This window comes from Linepithema humile, chromosome 2 (assembly GCF_040581485.1).
Source record: "Linepithema humile isolate Giens D197 chromosome 2, Lhum_UNIL_v1.0, whole genome shotgun sequence".
In the NCBI taxonomy this organism is placed as follows: domain Eukaryota; kingdom Metazoa; phylum Arthropoda; class Insecta; order Hymenoptera; family Formicidae; genus Linepithema; species Linepithema humile.
Window position 1 is genome coordinate 4,490,781 of NC_090129.1, and position 24,858 is coordinate 4,515,638.

The following is a 24,858-nucleotide window of genomic DNA, read 5'->3' on the forward strand; positions in this document are numbered from 1 at the left end:
ACCCGGCCGGATGGATGGTAGGGCAGGATACCAAGGTGGTGCCCGCGGTGGTGGTGGTAGTAGTAGTAGCTCTCGGTAAGAGCACACCGTAGCACCTCCTGTTTCGTCCTGACGTTGCGACCGCACGGCTCTTGGGTGTACTTTCGTACGCATTCGCCGACGTCCTCTCGTCGCTTCAGTCGCTCGGCCGCGGTAACGCGACGTACGATCAGCTGTTCCGCTCCGGCCGCGAAAAACCGCGCGAACACGTCGCTCCTCTTCTCGGAACTGTCCCCCGTTTCCACCTCCTTCGCGCGTCGCGTTTTCCCCGAGATTCCCGCCTCCCGACGGGGACCACCACCCGCGGGTAGAAGGCTCGAATGCGCCCCGTCCTGGCGAGAAGACGGATCGAAATGACGCGGAGATAGTCTTCGGAGTACATCTCGAGGAATAAGTTCTCGAGTCGCTGCAGCCGATTCACTTCTCGCTTCGTTCATTTGTAAAGAACGCGCTAAGGCGCGCAAGTCGATTAGCACGGTCGCGGTCAAAGTAGATTTCAGTGCAAATGTTGGGGAAATGATTCCGCCGAAAAGATTTGGAGAACGATATTGGGCAAAAGAGCATTCGTGGCCGCGAGAGCGTTACAGCTCGCATAAATTACAGGAACCAAAATCATAGTGATGGATGAATAAAGTGTCTCGCGCGACTCGATCTTCCCTCGATATCGCCACATTTTCTTACGTTTTTTTAATTTTTTTGTTTTCTTTAGTTCATAAATGGGATTCGTTTTTAATTCAACGTCTTGCTATGAACGCTAGTAATCTTTTATTCACATCAGTACACAGGACTAGCAGGATTTACTCCACGGGGTAAGTCACCTAACGTTCCCATCTGAAATATTCTTGGTTGGTTTTTACGCGAAGATGTGTACAGAAGAAATTGTTTGGGGGAAATATTATCAACAGCACTTTTATGTCAAGATCATTTTTTTCAGACTAAGATTATTTTGTACTTATATTGTTCCGTTTAAAAAAATTAATGACTTAGAAATCTCGAAAAAAAAATAACAAAAAATTGTTCTATTGACAATGACATTTAATCAAATAATTTCTCTTTCACACTTTTCTATGTTAAAAAAAAAAAAAGATTCGCGAAGATTAGACATCGTTTACTCTGAAATGATAAAAATGCGGAAACGTTAGGTGACTCGCACGCATTCTTCGTTCGTTTAATTCTGGAAAATCCTTGTTGTGTAACACGTTGACTGATTATAGGGTCAGATACATTCACCCGGAAACGGTTTTATTTGTGTAAGTAGATCTTATTAAAACTTTCGGTGAACACCGAAGTCAACGTGTTAACGTACCTCGCAATCCTACTTTCTAATTGTTCGCCCAAAATGTGTCGCGACGACGCTCGGGATCGTTACATAGCTTTCCGAGTAAAACAGTAGTGTCCTTCCTCACAAGTGCGACTCACATGTGCCCGTCTCGGCGTAGTGTGCAGTGTATCTTCCACGCGAATGCGACGGTCGACGAGAAAGCGTATGTGACGCGGAACGATCGACTGCCGCTTGTGTTATGTGTACGAAGAAGAATTCGAGTGTTTGAAGTGGCTTCCGGGTGACGCGAATCTGTCGGAGTGTATTTCCCTCGCTAAATCCCGGCGCCAGCAAGCTGGAGATCTTAGGGATGTTTCCGCCGCGCACGGAGGCGCCGACAGCCGACAAGATTGCGCTCTGCTACGCGCCTCACGTCGACATGACCGCGGTTATGGAGATCGAGGTGCGTTCTGTGTGGTCCACATACTTTATCGTCCCTCCTCTCTTTCTCTCTCTCTCTCTTCATTAAATGGCAAATTTCACGGAGATCGTGAAACGACAAACGTTTTTCCGAGCGATTTGAATTCCACTTAAAATTAAATAAAAAATAGAATTTTGTCGTATTTTTGAATTTTAATCCGCGCAGGATTCGTGACGCGTTGCCGTGCGTGATGAATGTATGGCGAATATGGGTCAAAGTGCGTAAATGTATGCAGCAATTACCTCTTCACTATGGCGACTATGCAGATTTACGGCGGTTGCGCATTTTTAATTGTACGCGTTAATGGGCACCCTGTCAAACTTCAACCGATATTAATGCAAAGTTAGCCGTAATTGTTGTGTGCTCTTTCTTGGGGGCATTTTGCCATTAATTTCTTTCCCCTTGCTTACTTTATGTTACACTTTGCACGAGTATTTGTCCCGCGAATGGAATAATTTACATATCTTGTAAATCCGTGACACAATTACCCCGTGTCATGTTCAGCTCACGTTTACTCGTGTTTCTAAAAGAACAACGGTTGCGCCTTTGTGCATTTTTATCTTTTACATGAATAATTCGCACTTACAACACCGTTTCGACACAAGCAGTCACAGTTACACGCAAGTATACTAATGTTGCCTTTGTCGAATTTGCTGTGCCAACGATCGATGATTTCAATATATACGAAAAAAAATCTCATTTGATTTTAATTGCTTTCGGTATATCTATATGAAGTATAATTTAACAGTATATTGCTTTATTGCGCTAACAAATATAAATTTTTATACACAAACTACGAAAAATGAAATAAAATAAAATAGTCACACGAGAATGTTACGTTAAGAGAACATAGTATTTATTTTATTTCGTTTTAATACCGTTAGATTTGGCAAGTAACGCTATAAAATCCTCTCGTTATCACATTTAAGGAATTTATGCCGCTGAGATGATCATTAAAGTTGTCGAATGTGACGTGTCCCCGTGAAAACACGTGCTTGTTTTTCTCCAAAATTATTTACGCCTAGTCTGCCGTCGCGCGATTTCGCAATGCACAAACTAGCTTATTGATTATTAATTATATTTCCAGTCATACGTTTGCGTAGCAACGGGAACGCTTTCTCCAATCTTATCAACTCTGATCTCAGCAGGAAAGTTCGGCCGTGCTCTTTGCGAAAGAGGCTGCCGCTTTTGCGAATTGTTCAGCTTAAAATCTTACGCACGCTCGATATCACACCGTACAGAACTTCCGTGTCATGCTCATACATCAGCGATTTCTCCACCTCTCACCTCCTCCTCACGCAATAATAACTACGATTGATATCGATTTATTTGGCAATGATCTCGAGAGCGTAAGTCACAGCGCTAGTTTGTAGGCGTGAGCAAGCATCGTTCGGCAGCGATTCAAGAGATGTTTGATTAGCGCGAGGGAAGACAAGACAAGAGAAAGAGTGCAAGACAAACACATATCCGATTTGAAATTACCATTTACGACATGTCTTTCAATCAAAAGTATTCGTGTCAATGTATGACACATAAATAACTTTATCTTCTGTCTTGTTGTAATTTGCATTTTAACGATTTTAAAATACATGAAATATTTATATTTAAACAAAGAATTGAATTTTAATTATATATGCAGAGTGTAACACAATTAGACAATTTGCTTAACCATATACATAGATTTATCAAGTGATAAGTAACAGTACTCAATAAATAGCATTTGTCATACAAAAATATGACTCATTGTTAAGTTATGAAAAATTAAAACCATTAGAATGTATTTTCGAGGATGACGAATCATTGTGGTGCGTAAATTCCTGAAAGAAGTAAAAACATCGCTTTCGCATTACTGTACTAGGACATTAGTGACCATTATTTATAAACATTGACAGTATCTAAAAATTGGGCATTGGTAGATATTGGTGTACATAATTTTATTTGGCGGTTTTCTCCTCGTAGGACGTATATATTGCACTACATGACATTCGTACATTAACATAATACAATTCCATATCTATTGATTAAATAAATAAAATCTAGGAGTTTTCCGAAATCTTATACTACAATTTGCGAAAAAGATGCTTAAATTTTGTTTTCTCGTTTATACATATGTATATGCAGAAAGTCCGAAAGATTTTCTGACATTTATCTTTCGATTTCACGCACAAGCGAGTGAATGAAATATAATCCATGAGTAATTTCCTAACATTTCTGTACAGCCGCGAACAATAAAATTGGCGAGAAACTTGCGGTTTCGAGCATCGCGCGCATTAACATCGCGACGACATTCGCCTTACGGCGAACGTTTATCCGCGGCGGTATTTAAAGCTCAATCGCGGAAGAGATAGGTGCGCATATCTTCGAGTTTCTTCATCCTCAACCAATTCCGAGGAATTTGATTCTCTACGGAAGGGTTGGATTCACGCTCACGCCCGTGTACCCGGGTTCGTGTCTAACAAAGCAGAAGGAATTCGATGCGCTTAGCGCCGCCACGCGCCTTTTAGATACGCGCGCACAAGAGCACAACAGCGGCACCTTAGGAACGAAGAGCCTTAGTTGGGCCCTTTTGCGGCTTATAGAGACGTTCGAGATCGTATCGCGACGAGCGAGAACCTAATGGCTCACGCCGGGCGATGCGTCGCGGCAAAGGCTTTTCCACCGATACCCAGGTACACCTTCGGTGATACTATCTGCGCGTGAGTAATACCGTGCAATCGAGAGCTCGCATCGCGAGATTACCGGATTGAGTGGACCGGATTGAGCAGCATTTAACGCGCACGCTCTTCGTCGGACCGCCGCGCGAACGTGTCGATGGGGTCTCGCGAATCGAGATTCACGCGGATCTCGATTTTATGCACGAAACCTACGGTTCTCTCGAATTACCATGAAATGCACTATCTATGCCGGAACGAAAATCGGAATATTAATCTGAAATCTAAATCTAAAGTTCTTCGGACGAATGTTTTTGTAAATGCGATCTAAAGATCACGTGTTAGATTTAATCGATAGAGGAAATTTGCGTGCTATTCTATGCCCGTTACTATGTTCGTTAACCATGTAATTTCGGTCCGCTCGCTGGCTGATGCGCAACGCTTAAGCCCTTCGCGTCGGATGCAACGTGTTTTGTGTGACGTATCTCTTATCTCACGCGGATCAGGTGTGCGATGTAGTCTGTAATTACCGCCACGAGAAGTGAATCCTTTGCCGGCGACTGCGCTAGGATCTTGTAAATGGAAGGAGATTCATTTTCTTGTGTCTCAGCGAAGCTAATTGATTAACCTCTTGCGCTTTCCTAGTAGCAAAACTTAACACGATATTACAATCTATTTCAGTTACTTATAAACACGGATAAGAGCTTCTATCTCGCTAGATATCTTTCGCAGCAAATGAGAAATTCAACTTTATCAAAAAGCGTTGAATGTACAAAGTATTTCGTGATTTAAAGAAATGGAAATATTAACGAAAAGATGCTCATCGTTTCATTAATGAATCATGAAATATTAAAAAAAATTTGATTAATTAATAGAATATAGAAAGTTTTTTAATCGATACATCCACGCAGACTTCATCGATTAATATTCACAAAAATGAAAAAGATTTTATCTTTTACATGATTTATCATACGAATCATATCATCACAAAATATTATATTTGCAAAACATTGTGCCAAATATAATGTAATAATTATATGCGTCGTTTGTGTTCGCAGGACCGCCTGACGGGTCATGGGGGCATTTCCTCGCTGGGCGGCGGGAACTCGTCGCCCTATTCCGGTGCCCATCACCATGGACATCGGGGAAACGGAAACGGGGGCGGTATGCCCCACCATGGGGGCGCTTCGCTGCCGACCGCCTCCGATTTTCAACCCCCGTACTTTCCGCCCCCTTTCCCCTCGCACCATCACGCACCCGCCAGTCCTCAGCATCCCGGTCTCGGGCAGCCGCAACACCTGGATTACCTCGTCGGCGATCCTTACACGCAAACGCTCAACACGCTGCACCAGCACCACTACAATCACCTGAGCGCCGCCGTCACCGCGGGCCAGAGGAGCGGCGATCTCAGGCGAGACACTGAGGGGATTCACGTGGTAAGTGCTAAATTAAGGCCCCAACGGCTTACTGTAAATGCGCCAATAAAAGATACGACGGAAAACGCTCCGCAGAAACTGTTGGATGCATCCAATTATCACATTTCTATTTCATCGCGGTATCTCCACGCGGCAAATGACCGCGCTTACGCTCTAACAACGCGTTCAACTATACAGCTAAAATATAACATGGTTTAAAAAAAATTAAAGATGGTTTTGTAGATTTTCGAACACTTGCATGTAAAAAAATTGCACTCGTGGATGCAAGACAAAAAAGAAAAAATTATTGTAACATATAATTCTAAAAATATATATATACGTTGTGCAAAGTTGATGGAAAAATTGCTCAAATATAAGAAAGCTTATTTATAAAATATTAACCATCCCGGATTTAAAAGATTCATACGAAACTAGCGTGGTTTGCCGAATAAATTTAAGTGAAACACTCGGGATGAGTAACGTCTAATATTTAATAATAAAATGAGACATACAGAGAAAGTGTTATATATATAACTGTAAAGTATAGTCAACTCTAAAAACGGCAAAAAAAACCGAGTAACATATTCTTTAACCCTTTGACTTCGAAACTATTTGTTAGACAGCTTACGTAATCCGTAATTAATCTTACGCATTCTTCGAACAGATGTCAATGTCACGCACCGCATTAAACATTCGCGACTTGAGTTTTTGCGTTTATCATTTTTTCATCGTGACATGGTGCAAGGATTAGGTAGTTTCGCTCATTGCTATTGCGAGAGTCATAACACAAGCGTGTTCTGCGTGTTTTTTCTCCGAAGATTAAGTCCATGTTAGTTTTTCATCTAAATGTGTAAATTATTTTCTCCGATTATAAAAGCATTTAAATTATATTTTACAAACTCTTTATTATTAATAATTGATTGTAAATTCAAGTATCGTAAAAAGCATCCAAAAGGAATGTTAAATACTAAACACGCGTTTAAGATGCGCGCAGTAAGAAGCCTAGATTCCTCGCGCGCGTCGCTGAATGAACACGACAAGAACTCGATTCATATAATATCAGTTCCCGTCGTCAATTAAAATAACGATTGCTGTGCTAACGATGCTGTTAATTTAACGTCCAGCTTCTGGACAAATTTATTTAAGTGCTATTAAGTTTGCAATGCCGGCGTTTACAACTTAGAAAGAGAGGAATTACATGAAGCGTATAAACTAACACTACTTGTTACACGCATAGAGATGCAATATATCAAGTACGATATTCGATATACATATTCGATATACGGCTTTTAATAAGCTTAGAGTCACGTAAATTCTATAGTTCCAATTTATTACACACATCAATTTCTATTGAACTTTCCAGAACAATTGTTTTACGCTTTCTAACAAAACTTTTATACTTTTGCATAAACAAATTTCGATCCATCTTTCTCAGTTTTGTCGAAGCTCAGCCACGGTCGATCATTACCGAAAGGGAAAACTCGTGTCTTTAACAAACGCGTTGTAAGCGGCGTGTAATCTTAGATTGCGCGATCCTCGCGGATCCGACGGAGGGTATGTACGGCGCGCGCGGAAGCGTGGAAATCGCGGCACTCTCGGTAGGTCGGTATTCGTTGCAGAGAATGAAAACGGGCAGAGATCCGGTCACGTGCACTCTCGGGGCCGGCCGGTCGGATACCTCATTAACAAACCGCCCGGCGTGTTATTTGTAGGACGCCGCGTACGGCCGCGCGCGGCCGTCTCGGGGTGGACGGTAATAACGGGTGGTATCGATCTATTAGACGAGTCGCCCGGCCAATAAGTCGTCCCCGTGACATCGGTGATTGCGATCGTTGATCTCTCGCGAGCGCGAAGACGACTTTGTGCTACGCCGTGCTTGCGTGCGGCACCACGCGACATTTGCATTCGCCACGGTGCGGAATCGTCCGCAGCGTGTAATGCGCCCTACGTGGCTGGAAGCGAGCAACGCGGCGGGCGAACATCGTCCTTGAGAGAGATGTCTGTGAATCTTTCATGTTTCATGCATTGACAGAACAATAAACGCTGCCCTTTGGAGATATCTCGATCAGTTTTGATTTTTCGTGCATTATTCAAAATTCTAGTTTTGTTCTAGTTTATTCTAGTTTATTCTAGTTTATTATCAATAATTATTTCATATCAAGTATATTGAAAATAAAATTAATAAATTTGTTAACATTTTTTTACTGCAGAATGTCACGATTTGTTTCTGCTATATTTTATATCTTATCGAAAAATTATATTAAATGATGATTACGCTCAACTAAAAGTTATGAAATATTTCAATGCAATTGAATATATACTTTTCAGATAATTTGTTTAGCGATAGCAAAGATCCATCGCTATTGTAAACTCGATTTTATATCGCTCGCATTATAGTAATATTATATCTAAATGTCGGGCGATCGGCTTTATAATCGTAATAAATAATAATTACAGTAATAGTATTTGTGGTCCACCTTGCGCGCTCTGCATTCACGAATAGACCACCCTAATTACGGCGTCGGCACACGCTACCGCCGTCACTTCTATGCGGATTATATTCAAGCGATTTCCAAAGGTGTCGTGTGACGCTTGCGCGAAGGAAAAAGGAAATACGTTTGACGAAATTCGACACGTGTGTGATGCGAATGCGTTTTTGCCCAGGCCCGTTCGTTTCGCACTCCTCGAAGCTGGCGAGCGGTTTGTCGCAGAGAGCATCTGTCGATGCCATATGCAAGGCTCGAGTTGCCGTGTCGGCGTTTTATCGAAGACCGTGATTATTTTCTGCCTGTATGATTAAGGGCCGAGCATATGATGCCGCGTATACTGCTACTGTAATTTCTACGTCGAATAAACAAACGGGACGGTGAATAACACTAATTGTAAGAAGAATTTTATTTGCAGATTTTACAGATCACTTTGAAATTACAGGTTTTTTCTTATGTCATGTTAATCTCAAAAATAACAGTCTGAGTTTTTTTCCTGAGGATTTAAAGTGACCAATAAATAATGTTCCGTGAAATAATTTTTAGAGATGCAAACCAAAAAATATTGTATTCTAAATTTAATATTACACAGATTTTGCTTGAGTTTGTGCTTGGGATGTTAATTTTATGTGGCTTAATATTTCATGTTGACAATCGAGAATAGAAATTGAGAAAGTAACAAATCGTTCTTGGTACGCTTTCCCGTGCGTAAGAAGTGATTCGATAATATCATCGTTTGCAATATGAGAACCGCTTTGGAAATGTTTTACCCTACCGCGATCAAAAGTGCGTTATCGATTATCCCAAACATCGCACCCCTTCGATGCTATTTCTTTTTAGCCAACGGGCATTCTTCAGGAAGGGTGGGTTATCTTCGATTTTAATGAAATCTCAGAACATCATACTTTTGATTTCCTGAAATATTGAATCAAAGTGCAGAATAACAACTTTACAATTTTTTCCGTATATCGATTGACAATATCCTTCAATATTTTTCTTGTTTTTATTAAGGAATATTATTTTGTCGCTGTACTAATTTTTATTCTTAAGAATTTATTGAGTTACGAGAGAGCATTGAATAGTTTAATTAATATTCAGCAAAAAATATGCATATTTCAAATTGAATGGAAATAAGCCGCGTGAGTTTGTATGAAACCATTAATAACGTTCATTTATCATAATTCTTTAATGCATGAAGTTAGTAATAATTAACAGGCAGGAGTGAAGGTCGTCATCCAGATTACAAAAAGAGATTGAAAACTTCTATAATCATTACCTAATGAAAAGATAACAACAACATGAAACAACAAAAAAAGAAAAGAGGTGTTACCTTACAAACAATACAATTAGAGTGCTCTTACATTACGAAATGCAAAATAATTTAGATTGTTACATATTGAATGAAAGATAATTTAGATAATTTATTATGTATGAAATGCAAGGATAATTTAGATTGATAGGTATGTATTTCAATATAATATGAACAAATAAATTAATTTATTATATGCATAATTAATGAGTAACTGCGGATGACAATAGAACGTATTATATTCCGGCTTAATTTTGACTTTTAGTATTTAAAAAAATGTTCGTGTAATAAAATGCGGTGTTCGTTTACCACGTCCTCTTTTTTTATCATTGACAAATTACAAACGACGCTGATGATTTTATGTGAATTTACAAATATTCATAAAAGAGAATATCATTTTTAATTTATTCAACGATTATCATAATAGGCGTGTCTCTCTTCGAACCCGCCATAGAGATTGACGAAATAGGGAAATCGTCGAAAGCGATGAAACTGTACGAGATAAACGCGACGCTTGCGACAGATAGACGACAATAAATAGCGCGCGCGGGTTTATCACGGGAAATCCAGCAGGGTTAAACGACGGGGAATGCGGAGGGGATCCACGGTTACTTCATGCTCTCGTCGCAAGACGTGACTTTCGGATCCGCTCGGAGGCAAGACACTCGGGTTATTCGTGGGACACGCGAAGTCTTAAGCTCCGGCTCTCCGGAACTACACACCGGTGCCTTCGCATAGTTCGCCATAGTTAAGAAACTTGAGCGCATTCGGGGTGTTAGACGCGTCCCATCGCGTCTGCGCGCCTTTGGAGCTGTGCTCTCTCGTGTCCGCGTCGTTAATGCCGGATAACTAGATCGGTATGAGGAACCGCGCGACTATTCGGCAGGCGAAATTTCCGCGCCGGTTCAGCAATATACCGTCGCTTAGTGAGATTATCTCGGTTTGGCTTGTGCCATATAATAGCGTCCCATTAGGATCATTGATTAGATTCCGTCACGCCGTTATCCAATTAATGAGCAGTCGTAATTAGATGTAAATAGCAATGTAACCACTGTGACGCGTTAGTCTTGTATAATTAGCGATTTGCCGTTTGCTTTTTTTTCCGCGTTTTTTCCCATGAGTTTCATGTCTCGGTTTTTTACAGTAAACTTACATGCCCGTAAATTATAAATATTTTCTTTACGTTAATGCATTAATTTTGTAGCATTAAATTTATGAAGCAATACGAAATGCAATAATATTCATTTTGCAAATCTAAATTTGATTATTAGTAATATTGCTTTATCGTTAACATGGCTATTTCAATTAATAACGCATGAAACAATTAGCTTTTAGATTTAGTTTGTGATACACAAGCTTAGTTTTATAAATAGTCTTGCAAGCAAATTTTTCACATTTGACAATTCCGCAAAATTCCGTAATATTTGCGAAATAAACTCCCCCTTTGCGATGCTTCGCTCACTGCGACCCGTTAAGTAATTTACTTATTAAATTTTGGGCTGACCTTTGGCATTCCCTCGGGGAGGATGCCATGGACGTTTGCTTTGAGGCAAATATGCTAAGCAGTGCGATGCCTAAGATGATGCCAAAGGTATCCCTAAAGGGTGAACAAACTCGCATCTTGTATTATTAGTAACTCGCGTTTTATACAACATATATTCATCTAAGCATCGTTCAAAACTGAAGATATCGTTAAATTTGATGCAATAAAACAATGAATTGTTTATTTATCACATTATAAATGGTTATATAAAATTTTCATAAAATTATAATACGTAAAAGTATCGATAAGATATTTAATGTATTTTGACACAATAATACTTTACCGCGACAAATTCTCTGACGCGTTTAAAATATGCTTTCTGCCGTTGGGCAAAATTTTAATTTTTTTAACTTTTCAAATTAATATAAAAGTGAAATCGTTTTCTGCGATGAAATATTAAATGGGTCGTAGATATCAACTTCCGTAAAACGAATTTCTCCGGCCGTTTCGTCCCACCCTCGGCGCGATATGAACGGAACGAGCACGCTTCCGGAAGCGACCACAATGCCAATAATCAACCAAGTGGATCGACCGATTCCAACAGCTTTATCCTTGAAAACGTAAAGGCGATGCTCCGCCGTGTCCTCCCCTCGTTTTATTGTGTGCCCCGAGGACCTCAGCCCGGTCTCTTTAGCGTCCTTTAGCATTTATGCTCGAGAGAGTAGACAATTTGTGACAACCGTTCGGCTAAAGGGGTTTGGATTCAAGAAATCGGCGCCATTGTTGCGCCTTCGCTGCTAGAAAGAGTTGAGAGCGTGCTGTTTAATCGTCTGCACGAACTGCACGGTTGGAATCGTGTATGGGATGAATTTACGTTGCCTTAGAAGAATACGAAAAATAAATGCGAGTCGAGTGAATTTTGCGCGCTACACCAAAAACAACACGATACAAAATATTTTTATGATACAAATTTTATGATAATAAAATAAAATTGTATACAGATATATGCGCTGTTATACACAGACTTTAGATTATAAAATCCCTGGCTGCGCTTCATTCTTTAACTCGGTATCTAAAATCTATACGACGCCATATTAAAGCCGATGACTTGTAAGGATCAGTTATTGATGACATGCGAGGGAGAAAATATTTTTATATTTATGTAAGAGAAACGTGTCTGAGTGATTCAACGAAATTTTGGTGTCTCTTGCATCTTATAAATAAATTTTCTTTATATGAATCAGAAAGAAGGTACAGAAATGTGCAACTAGAAACTTCTAATTTTTTCCTCTCTCTACAATTTCAGACGCAATGCGCGTTTCTCAGTACATTTGTAACATAAAGAACACGATTATAACTGTTGAATAATATAATACGAAGGAATTACATAATGAGAGATATATATATCGTCGCAGAAAATGCAGACGGACGGATGCTGGCGGATATTATCGCCAGTGTCCGTCTCGTTGTGGATTCGATACGCCATCATTTATCAGTATCGACGTTACCGCGGCGGTATACGTGATTTTATTTTGCCGGAGCGTTTAACGAGAGAAAGGCGATCACATTTCATCTCATTAGCCGGCACAGCACGGTTACATCAATGTATAACTATCGCGGACTCGTCAATAAGCGCCAGAAAGCGGTTCCAGCACGTTAATTAGCGTCGTGCCTTTTTTCGTTCCCGTGAAAGTCCCGTCGGAGTTCCTGGATCGGAGTCGGCATTGCTGCGCGACATAAGGCGTATAATTTTCGACCTCCTAATCACGAGTCGGATTCGGACAGTCATGACCTTAATGCTCTCTCGCAGCTGCCAAACAATTTCCCACCGTGAACGCGAAATAGCGACGCTATCGATCACATCGAGCTCATTAGCCATACATATTTGCTAATCCGAACACGCAACGTTTCTCGTACTTTAAGATGATGAATCGATCGAACAGCCTCGATCTCGTGGAAACGACAGACCTAAAACGAACGCACACGAGTATCGCTTCACGATGGTTAAAGTTGACGTTCAGCCAGTCAGCGTTTAAAAAACAGGCGCAGGATTGCGCGATCTCCCATTTAACTGAATTAATCCGAGCGGAATCGCGCACGATGCAACATTTCGAACACCAATCCTCAATCGAAACGTAATTTGCCAAATTAATCTCGCGGAGAAAGGACTGCAGAACCGCTGTAAAAACATTTGGAATCGCTGCATAATAGCGGCTGTTTATACCGGCAATTGTAATTATAATTTAATTTTTATTTTTATCCAATTTTAAATAAAATTCTACATTTAATTTAATTTGAATTTCAACTTTTATTCAGTTTTAAATACAATTTTGATTTAAATTAAAATTTAATTTAATTTAATTTCTCTTTAACAAAATATTGTAATAACTTTTTTTTGCGCATAGGCCAAGAACTAAATCAATCGGAATGATCGACATAAATATATCAGAGTAGTGTGACATGAGAAATGTTGATCGCCCCGTGATCGAGGAATTCCTGACTGTTCGGGTGAGCTTTTTCCTCCCCTTTGCGTATATATGTCGCACGTCGATCTAAACGATCGTGACAGAGCGAGGGATTACAACAGAGAGAATAATCTAGGAAAGAAATCGGAGAAACTCGCTCGCGGTGATTTCTTCTCGCTGTTCGAGGCTTGCGTAGGAAAGACGTAGAACAATAATGGCAAGGGCTCGTTATATAACCGTATTTGTGACACGGAGCGACTCGCAGTCTGGATAAAATCGCCAGTTTTTCCCCCGCGGCGGTCGCGATTAAGATTCCAAGCATATATCCGTCTTGTTCTCGATTTCCTAGAAGACTCACTTGGTCCTACTGTATCTGCTTATAGTTTCTCCTATCCCGTTTGTACGTACACGCATTTATACACGTGTCGAAATGAATTTCGAGGCTGTCGTTAAGTGAACGATAAACATTTACTTTCTTCAACTCTAAAATAAAATTTTCACATTCAATGGATCGTTACGATTTCTGACAGATCTTCGATAATATTGGAAGTATCGTATCGTAAACTGAATATATTTATATTCACGATTTAAGAATTTGAAAATATTCGATTTTGATCATTCGAATATTCGAAAACTTGAAGATTTTTCGTTAAAAGATAGAACTTTATGAGAAATATTCCATTTAATCAAATTATTGCGTTACGTCAAAGTGAATCAAGACGAAGAAAGGCCTACAATTTCTGGAGCACCCCGTATATATCTATCGACACATGTATCAGCGAGCGGCTTTAAACAGCCGCCCATATTCATCCTAGAGAATAACGCGAGTAATTACGATCGGCGGGATCCATTAAAGTCTGGCAGCTCATTCGTCTTTATCGATGACATAAGAGAACTTTTATAGCGATAGGATTCCTGTCGGCATCTTTACGTGTATATTCCCTACTTCAGCTGTCCCCCGCGCCTTCCATTAAAGCCCTGTTACATGCCGACTGGTGCAAGCGGCGGCGACACGGCGCGAAGTAAATTGCGGCTGCTTGCGGGACGAAAGCTACGAATGAGCGTCGACAAAGAATATTACGCTTGGCGTACGGCGGTTGGCAAAATAGAGATGAGGGAAGATAAAATCACCGAGATCGAAGCCGGTATTTATCGAGTAATAATTTGCCGGCACGAGGTGCCGCGATATCGCCCGATCGTATTCAGCTGGGTACCGTTTAATGGAGCACACACGGAATCGGCGCTTTCGAGTTTAAGCGCGACAATACGATGTATATATGTACGTGTAGGACGTTTTGACGAGTCATCATCCGCCTCTCCTTTCAAGATTAGCAAGAGTAATGCGAGTGTTGTGAAATATGCGCGCATGGGATAGTAATTCCGTTACCTGAAAGGGTAGATTCATATCTTTCTGATATTTTAACATCAAAACATTGCGTGTTCACCGACTTCGTGATCTGAAAATGCAGTTTTAATTTTTTTATAGATCTTTAACATACCTTTCGAATTTCCTAAGCTTCTATGCGGCTTATGTTAGACTTTTTGAGATTTATGTAAGTTCTAGCGACTTGCTTCATATTTGTCGAATGTTTTAATATTTTTTTATCGCATATATGAAACTCTGAATTATTCTTTGCTCTCAAAAATATTTTAAAGCACATACAATATCATATTTATGTCTAATTGCTGCAGACTTGGCAATGCAAATCAACAAATCATTTTTACATGGCTAATATTTGTCTATTTAGAAGATTTTGTCTCATGTAAGATGAGGCTTAAAGATGAACCAAAATAAAAGTTTCGAAAGAGAAAATTCAATCCATCGGGTATATTTTTATGCTTCATCGACACTTATATACTTTTCTTGATATCGTAAAATATAAAAATTGTATGTTTTGCAACGTCGCATCAAAATTCAGTAATGAACGAAGTATGATGCGGCTTGTTATTATAGCCGATTATTACGCAGAAATATGGTTGCACATTATTCAATGATAAATATGAATAAGAATGTAAATATTCAATAGATGTGTAATTTATACGCCGCACCGTAAGAGTTAATTGCGGATGATGTTACGCTAATGATAGCGCGGTTATGGCTCACTGTTTTCCTCTCATTATCATCCTAAATACAGTACAAAATCATCGCGCAGGAATAGCGAGGATTCCTAACCGTCACGGATCCGTTATACCGGTAATCGAGGCAATTTTTCTCCCGACGGCAACCTTTTACTTCGTTCCCGACCTCCCGGCCTTTACCTATTTACCACCTATCAACCGTGTCGTGTAACTCGCGATACTAAATTAACGTTTGCCACGGGTGTCGAATTAGATCCCAGCCACGTTAGTTTCAACTCGGCTCATTATTTTTTTATATCACAGAAATATATAATAGCTTATATAATTACTTTATATTTTAGCCTTAGTTTCTACTACAACTTTAGCTTTAGCTTTTATTTTAGAAGAAAAACTTAAAGATTCTGTGTTCTTAAATTTCCGAAATCAATCGCGTTTAATTAGCAAAGTTTGTATCTCTGGAACAATCGATTTTTTTGCATGTAAAACTGCTTGATATTGTTTGAAATGTAATTTCAATGTAAAGAAGGTCGCTGCAAAATCTAATCGCGAATTCTCCGTATACTACGTGTATATAAAAGCGGTCATATTATATAATACATACATGATGTAGTGCTTCACACTTGCATTTCTATCCTGCAATCTAAGCGAGACAAATGATTTTCTGTATTTATTATTTAAAAATTTTTTTACATGCAAAACAATTAAAATCATCATTTGTGATAATTTTTACAAAATGTCTGTCGATTGGAAATGCTAACTGAAGGCGCGAGAAAACGCTGATTGAAACGTCGTTTCTGATTTCAGACGAACATGCACGCATCGTTCCCTTACGACGGTGGACGCAGTAGTGGTGGCGGCGGAGGTGGTGGAGGCGGCGGAGGTGGCGGTGGAGGTGGTGGTGGTGGAAGGGGCGTCGAGTATGGCGCCGTACGACGTCCTGACGCCCTTCTACCGCCTCCGGGCCTCGACCAAACCGACCTCGTTTTACACAGCAGCCTCGTTGACGACCCCCAGGTGAGCGACGATGTACGTAATCGCAACATATTTTCTCTATTATCATCCCTCGAATTATCGTCTCTCTCTCTCCGATGAAGAAAAATCACGGTTTTTTCAGAAATGAAAGTGTTACGATTATTGGAGACCTGTAAAATTTCCCGCTGAATCAAGATATACAGTGAATGGCTTTGACCTCGGCTCATAATGTTTAAGATATCGCTAGTTTTTGAGGTTCAAATGACAATAGCGAAAATGTATTTATTTTTTAATTTTAGATGGAATTTATTTTGGCAGAATTGAAATTTATGTTGATAAATATCAAGATCTGTATCTAATGTGGAAAATAAAAGTTAAGGAAAAAAGTAGAGTAAAGTTTCCTTCTATGGTAAATTTTGTAGAATAAATTTTTCAATTTTTCTGAATGAGTTTGTTTTTGCAGAATGTACAAAAGCAGTTATGTTAATATCAAAAGTTTTAGCGTTAAATAGAATGTCAGACAGTTTGTTACAACGCAGGACGGAATGTTACGAAATATGCTCTGCTTTGCTGCGGTCAAAACCGTTTAAAACGTTTTTCTTTGTCTTATACAAGCACATTTTATTGTCAATATTTTTGTATGTAAAAAATATCCACTTCGTGAAAAAGTATTATAATAAAAAATATTTATGCTAGTGAACTGTTTTTGATGTATTGTTAAAGATTTTTACATTATTTTTTAACATTTTAACAAGTGTATCAAGGATTGCGTATTTTCAATCATAAGATATTATAAATAAAATTTTTTTAGAAAATATAACAATCCAATATCAAGCATAGTCTTATAATGTAAGAGATTTAATGTTAAAGAATTCTGTCAAATTAAATTACAGGAATAAAAATTAATCATACTTATTCTGTAATCAATTTTAAGCAAATTTTTTTTTTTGAAAATTATGTGGCATAATTAGCAAAATATGTAATGTAAAAGATTCAACTTCATACTTTCATCAAATATGTTTTTATTTTAAAAAAATTTGAAACTTGCACGTTCTATTAAGTTTATAATTAATGATACTAATTTCAATCGTTATTTTTTTAATTTTTATAGAATACAAACGTAGACGATGGAGGGTTCATGAACGATCTGCCACTCTTAAAAAGTAAGTAATTATGTAACAACTTATTATCCTATTTGTATCTCATGCGTATTCGAAACAACAGTTTAATGTTGTAAAGATATTTCCAAATTTCGGCCTATTCATTACGCGTAGCGCAAAGCTGGGTTCAATGTGGCCTCTCGATCGCGGAATCATTCGGTACGGAATTCACTTACGCAAATAAATTTACGCGTTGCAGAAGCGTAAAATGCTGCCGATAAATACATTCGCCGACTCGAAATAGTGGGCAGCAATATAATCCCGATGTAAAACGACCGGATCCCAATACACGACCGGAAATATAAAATAACCGGACCAGCGACGATCTGTCGCCCTTAATTAGAATTTATCTCTTTCTTACTGCCCTGTTGTGTCAAGGGTAGGAGCGACAAGATTTTTAAACGTTTCTTAAAATAAGTTTAAGGCCATGCACGTAAAAGTGACGCGCCGGTGCATTCTCATGCAAGTAGTCGTCCCTCTTTCAATACCCATCGACCGCGATAGAGATCGCAAAAACCTGTGTAAATGCCGTTTCGAAGAGTATCGCCTGAATCGCAACACGATAAATTATGTTCGCACGATCGAGCTTAACTCTCGATTTTTTTGCTTAAAAGTTTTCTTTATAATATATATAGGCTTACGCTCAATATATAACACAAGCTAGGAAGATTAATTATCGAGATATAAAGAAATTGAGACTCATTGCTAATTTTGCAATGAAATGGATTTCTTGCTCATTATATTATCATTTGAGAAAAACACAGTTCACAATTTTTACGAAACTTGTATCTAAGTGAATATTATTTGAGATGACTTGTCACCTGAATATTTAAATATACAATTTCGAACGGATAATAAAAATGTGCGTCAAATTTTATACTATCGATACTCGATTGTGTAACTTACAATCGAGTTACTGGTCCAGCACGGAGGAGGATGTGTTACGAATCGCGGTAGAGGCAGGTTATAAGGAAACTTGCGCCGCGTTAAATTCCGCGATACGCCCCTCTCATCGGCATGTCAATGCGAGATAGAATCGCGGCCAGCGGTCTTGCGAAAGTATCACGCTCAGCTAGACCGATTGTATCCGTTCAACGGACTTAGCGGAGAAGTCTCACCGGAAAGTTTGCCGTGATGGTTACACCTATGACCGAAATATGTAACTTTCGATCTATGAATTAATTACGCAATCACACACCGCGTTACCGCCGTGTCCAATATGGTGGCAGCAATTTTCGTCACTTTAGCTGACAGGATGTTTACCAAAGTCTGTCAAAGACTTTTGCCACGCACTTTCTCTCGATTGCACATATTAGAAACCAAAGTGAGAAATAAATTTGAAAATAATTTTACAAAAATATATAACCAATTTTTTTGAATAAATTTTCGACAGTCGGAAAAATCTCTTCGCACAACGAAAGAGAACAATATTTGTAATTTTATCGTGATTTTTCCAATTAAAATATTCCGATCTTCCCGTTTTTTTTTAATCGGATTTATTTAAAAAATTTTTTTCGTTGTAACATTACTTCCGCGACGGATAGGAAGAAATCAATTTCGCTTCGCATTGAACGATGTAGAAAAAATTCATGAGAAAGTTCTATAATCATTATATTAGTATATCTAGTAAAGCGCATGGGAATCCGGTTACAACGATATGATGATTTAGCGACATCATTTGGGAAACGTTGACGGAAACAACGACTTTTGGATGCCCCACATACGTACGGCCCACAAACGTTATTACGCGACGACCCTCGCTTTTCACGACGCGATTCTCTTCGCCTCTCTTCGGATCGTCGCGTCGCGCACAATGGCCGAAAACCTACCAGGTCGCATAGAATCACAGAAAGAATATATATATATACGTACTCACTCCAGTGAGAGAAAGGAGGTGTGAAGGAAAAAAAATACAGTGCGTGCCCGCGGGCGGATCGGATTTCGCTCATTGTCATTGTAATTTCTTGGCGGGGTGTAGTTTTCGGGGCGTTCCTCACCGCAGGGGTATTACCTACAGATGGCTGTTTGTTCGAATGTCACCGAGGGTTATTATATGCCTCGTTACCCGTCCTGCGCGACGGCTTATTTGACCAGTCTTTTTCTATCCCGCTGGTTTTTCTCGCTCAGACATCTTCCTCTCTCTCTTTCTTATTTTTTTATGCTTTTTTTATTTTCCAAAACCGGCGCAAAATATGCGTGAAATGCAACGTCGAGGATGTCTGGGCATCCAGTATGTACGAATGATGTGTCAGTTTACGAACGAAGAAGAATGATGTAATTTATGATTTCATCATAACGCTTCCAATTAAAATATATTTGTAATCTTTTAATTTTTTTTAAAATCGGATTTATCTAAAAATCTGTTAACGATGACTTCCTCTGGATGAAAAGACAAGTAAAACTCGTACACTTGTTTCTGTCACATATCGTTCCAATCAGAGACAGTAACAGCGACGATATATATCGATTTATAGCTAAGCGTGTTCAGCTTCTCGGAAGCCGGTTATACAATTACTGCGGCTTACCTTGGCTCCATCACTTAACGATGACGGTGACGTGCTCTAGTTTAACTTTGCTACGAAGTATCGAGGACGAATGGATTCTTTCACCAACGATGACGCTCTCCACGAAATTTTGATCATATCTACGGTAAAATTGGCGGTCGTTAGAAAGTTTTTAATCGCGAATCATAGTTTGGAGAAAAATAAAAAAAGCCGCGTATTTTCTATCTTAATCAAATAATATTTATCAATGTTCTAAATTTTTTATTTTTATTTTGTATAAGATAATAAATTTTTATATTTTTTATATGTTTTAATATTAATCATGTTGACTAGATTTACGTTTTTTTACTAATTTTAATTTTCCTAGAGATAGGTACGTTTTTTATTTAATTTTACTTTGATATGAATGAATAAACGTATATACATTGTCATAAAATAAGTTAATTAGAAGGGATCTTTTTTTTTAAACAGTTCTGTTCTTTAATTATTCGCAGTAAAAGTTTACGTGGACATGAAATATATATATATATATATATATATATATATATATATATATATATATATATATATATGTATATATAGATGTACGATTTGCAACTAACAATAACAAATAAAAAATCATCCATAACAACAATACTATGTCAGTCAGTCATAGAATCGTTATTTTATTTTGGTTTGTGTCGATCGAAACAGATATGTTTGTTTCGTATCTTCGAAAACTATATAGCCGTGCACGCACAACAAACTGTGGCCGGAAACAATTCGAAAATTGGCATTCGATATTTCGAGAAAAAAAATGTATTCTACAAACTCAAAAGAAAGTCAAAATGAAATTGTTAAAACAATTCTTCGTGTATTTTTATCTCAAATTACACATGGCAACATGTGTTTTGTGTTAATTAAAAGTAATTAATCATTCAAAGAGAGCCAAGTAACACTGTACTCGACTTTAAGTTCTTTTTTATTCATATATTCAATACCTGCTTTAGTATCTTTCACGAGCCGTCAGATAAAAAATAAAAAACACTTACATTAGTTATCGTATTCTTTGTTTTTATTTCAATCTCTCGATTTTATCTGCAATGTGTGAAAGAATAACAGTTTTTTTTTGTATTCTTCTCTTTTATTTACTATCTAAAAAACATGTTTCCTAAATTGCATTGCAAATTTCATTCAAACCCATCTCACTTCGATTGATCGGATCAAGAGAAAATGCGCCATCGATTGCAAAGTCCGATTAGCGAGCGTGTGTAAGTGCTTTTTTATATTGTTCGGCAAACAGGACCATTCTCTCGCGCGAGACGAACGGAGGGCCCACCATCTTTGTGTAAAGGCAGCTAACTTCCTAAAATCGACCCCTAATGAAATTAACGATCACCACGGTTGCTCGTAGTTGCCCCGGGGGCCAGGTGGATCCCCCGCCTGGCGGAGGAAGCCCCTTTAGGACTGAAAAGTCACACCCTAGTCACCAGCTAACCAATCGAGGTCGAGAAGTGAGCGAAGTCGTTGCTACGCGTCGATTGGTTAAGTTTCCGGCGCGTTGATTACCCAGGAAATTGTGCGTGTCCAGGAGGCACGTGTAAGCCTGACGCCTCGCGCTCAAGGCTATTCGCAGATGGATATTTTGTATAGTGGCAGTCACGTATAGCGGCGGTAATTGTTTCACGTTAACGCGCGTGCCTGCCGTCGCAGCGTTGTTCGGCGAGCCCCTTTATTTCGCGAAGGAAGAATTTCCGCATTATCTTGTCGAATGATGCGCACGAACACGAGAAAATGTCGAATAATCGCCATCATAAATCGCTATGCTGCTACAACCGGATTTCGTTTTGCTTTGACTGCGACGTGAGCATCATATATCCGTTATGTATTACAAAGAAAACGCGACGGCAAGCAAATGACTTTATAATTTCATAAGCTTACAACGAACTTATAATATTATCTGTGTTACACATAAAATCTCCAAATCACACGACTAATAATGGTTGTCGTTACATTAGTAGGAAACGTTTTTGAAATAAAAAAAAATAAATTTTGCGATTTGTTGAAAAAACTCATGGAGCAAAAATCAGGCATTGTTTATTGAATTCAAGGAAATTTTTTATGAACATTACGCAAGATTAGCCTTGATGCGAATCCTCAATGAGATTAGAATTCGCTGTATCGAGCGCATCTAGTTGCAAAATCCTCGCAGAAGTGTGCAATAGCCGCGCATCGGTCGTCAATGCTTCGTGTGCCGTGGTTATATTAATCTATCGATATACGCGTAATAATCGCATTATATAATCGCACTATAAATCACACATAGGTGCGCGAGCACTCTCGTAAGAGTGTGCCTCTCATTATAAAATCACGGACACGGCGCGGTTGCATCGGCGCGCACGAAATGATTTCTCTAAACAGCCCGCGGCTGTGGATAATAGTGAATCGCCGGGCGAGTTTCTTTTCTCCGATATGCGTGAATTAATGATGAGCGTCGGCAATACTTATTTGTTTTCACCTTGTTTGTGTTTATCGTCGGCGTAGCAATGCTCTCATTGCTTTCCACTTCTACCTCTTTCTTCGATAATTAGATCTTTTTTATTTTTTCATGCTTTTTCCTATTACTGCTTTCTATCACTTTACTTTACAATCTCGTTTAAAAATCTGATAAACATAAATCATATCCGTAGCAGTAATAATGAAATTTATATTCGGAACTGAAAGACGTGTAGATTCAAATGTTTGAGTACATAAAATGACGCAACAAACGAATTATTATGTATTATAAAAATTTTCGAAATATTAAAAATTAATTAAAATTGATTCGATCTTAAAATCCGATGAATATCAAACAGTGGATTCACTGTACGTGGTATAAAGTTTATGTGAAATATATGAAATATGCCTGTAATAATTGCTGTAAGTATGGAAGATTGCAATTAATAACGTAGATGATCGTTTTTATGTGATATTGATGAATCTTGGTATTGCGCGTGACATGCGCTAATTTTAATGCGTACAATCTGCAAGTCATGAGCATATATCAATTTGCTATCTGTACATCTAAATGAACATTTCAAGCTACGTCATTGCTTAATCATCGAATGTATATATTGATTGCGAAGATGTATCATTTCGTCAATCTGAGCATTTTCCAATTGACATAGTTCTTCTGCTTTTTGTACTCATTTTAACTCGGAAAGAATATGTGAGACACACATGGCTTCGTTAATACATTTCTATATATGTACATCGAGTACATTTATATACATGATATATAGAATACATTTTACAAATATTTCCTCAATTATTTATTTAATTAATCTATTCAGTGACGTTGTTATTTTTCCAATAGTCAAAAATAACATACACACATACGGCATTATATAAGCAACCATTACATTAGATGATGTTATTAATTCGGTTTAAATGGCTTTCTAATATGCTGCCAATCATCAGAAATTATATATCAGCCGACGCATGTGATCGATAACCTTGAACACACGCCTTATTCATGTTGCGTCCATAAAAATATGCCGTTATAAGACTTGCCTTTTTTCTTCTTTTTTTACCAATGTAATTTACTTCTATTAATACGAAATAAGACTGTCCGCATTTTATTTTAAACGCGATAATAGTTCAAAGAATAATCTCGTCCCAAGTTTTCAACATCAATCGAATCACACCACAAACATTATCGTTGTCTTTTTAAACTCTCGATATTTATCTTTTGAATATTATTCGCAACATTCTTTTTACAACGATAAAAATTTCATTTTTGTAATGCTTTTACAATTAATGTAGAAAATTACGAAAGAAAAAATTAATAAAATGTGCTCACTGAAAGACACTGCGTTCGGGAAAAATATCCGAAAGATAAGCTTAAGCAACATGAGAAAGTAATCGGAACGAAAGAGATGTATTCGTTCTCTTTTCTCCCTCTTTTTTTTTTAATCTACGATTTCATAATGAAAGGCTTGTACACGACCGTATATTGCTTCCGCCCATTCATCGATGGCTACCGATCAAATTGGAGCACAGCTGCTTCGCCTTAACTGGAACATATCATTATACTATTACCTCGTTGTCTCACCGAATTCAATTAAAGTGCTATGTCAAGCGTCCAATCTTTATCGTCGCTTTAGACGTATCAATTAAACGAATCAGCGATGCGCCTTTCGAACATCTTACTGCACCCCGCACATTATTACATCTTATACGTATAATACAAATGACGTAAGTGCTTCAGCAATATTGACAAGGGTGGACACGGGATGGGAATGAAGGGGGAGCCGTTTTTTTTTTTTTTTACGTTTTGATCAAATTTGATTAAAAATTTTTTAAAATAAAATAAAATAAAATTTGATTAAAAAAACGTGTCTTTTATATCATATTTATTAATAATCCTATTTAAACAGATAAACTCATCTATTTTTATAACAACTAATTTTATTTGTTCGATGTGATATATTAGACTACACTTTTTTTTACCAGATATGTTACACATTTTTACACGCTCGCATATCATTAACACGATCGCCAATTTTCCGAGAAAAACACGCGTGCGTGTTTAG

The 24,858-nt window shown here is 38.3% G+C and overlaps 1 protein-coding gene across 9 annotated transcripts in view; it reads left to right on the plus strand.

Moving 5' to 3' along the window:
• TfAP-2 (transcription factor AP-2) overlaps positions 1 to 24,858 on the plus strand; it is a 190,258-nt gene that overhangs the window by 137,702 nt on the left and 27,698 nt on the right. For 8 of the 9 annotated variants that reach the window (XM_067350427.1, XM_012369814.2, XM_012369815.2 and 5 more), the window contains 3 exons: positions 5,491 to 5,868; positions 16,474 to 16,695; positions 17,753 to 17,804. In XM_067350427.1, coding sequence (XP_067206528.1) covers positions 5,491 to 5,868; positions 16,474 to 16,695; positions 17,753 to 17,804 — 652 coding nt within the window. The remainder of the gene's footprint in view (positions 1 to 5,490; positions 5,869 to 16,473; positions 16,696 to 17,752; positions 17,805 to 24,858) is intronic. The other variant, XM_067350425.1, reaches the window with a different exon arrangement.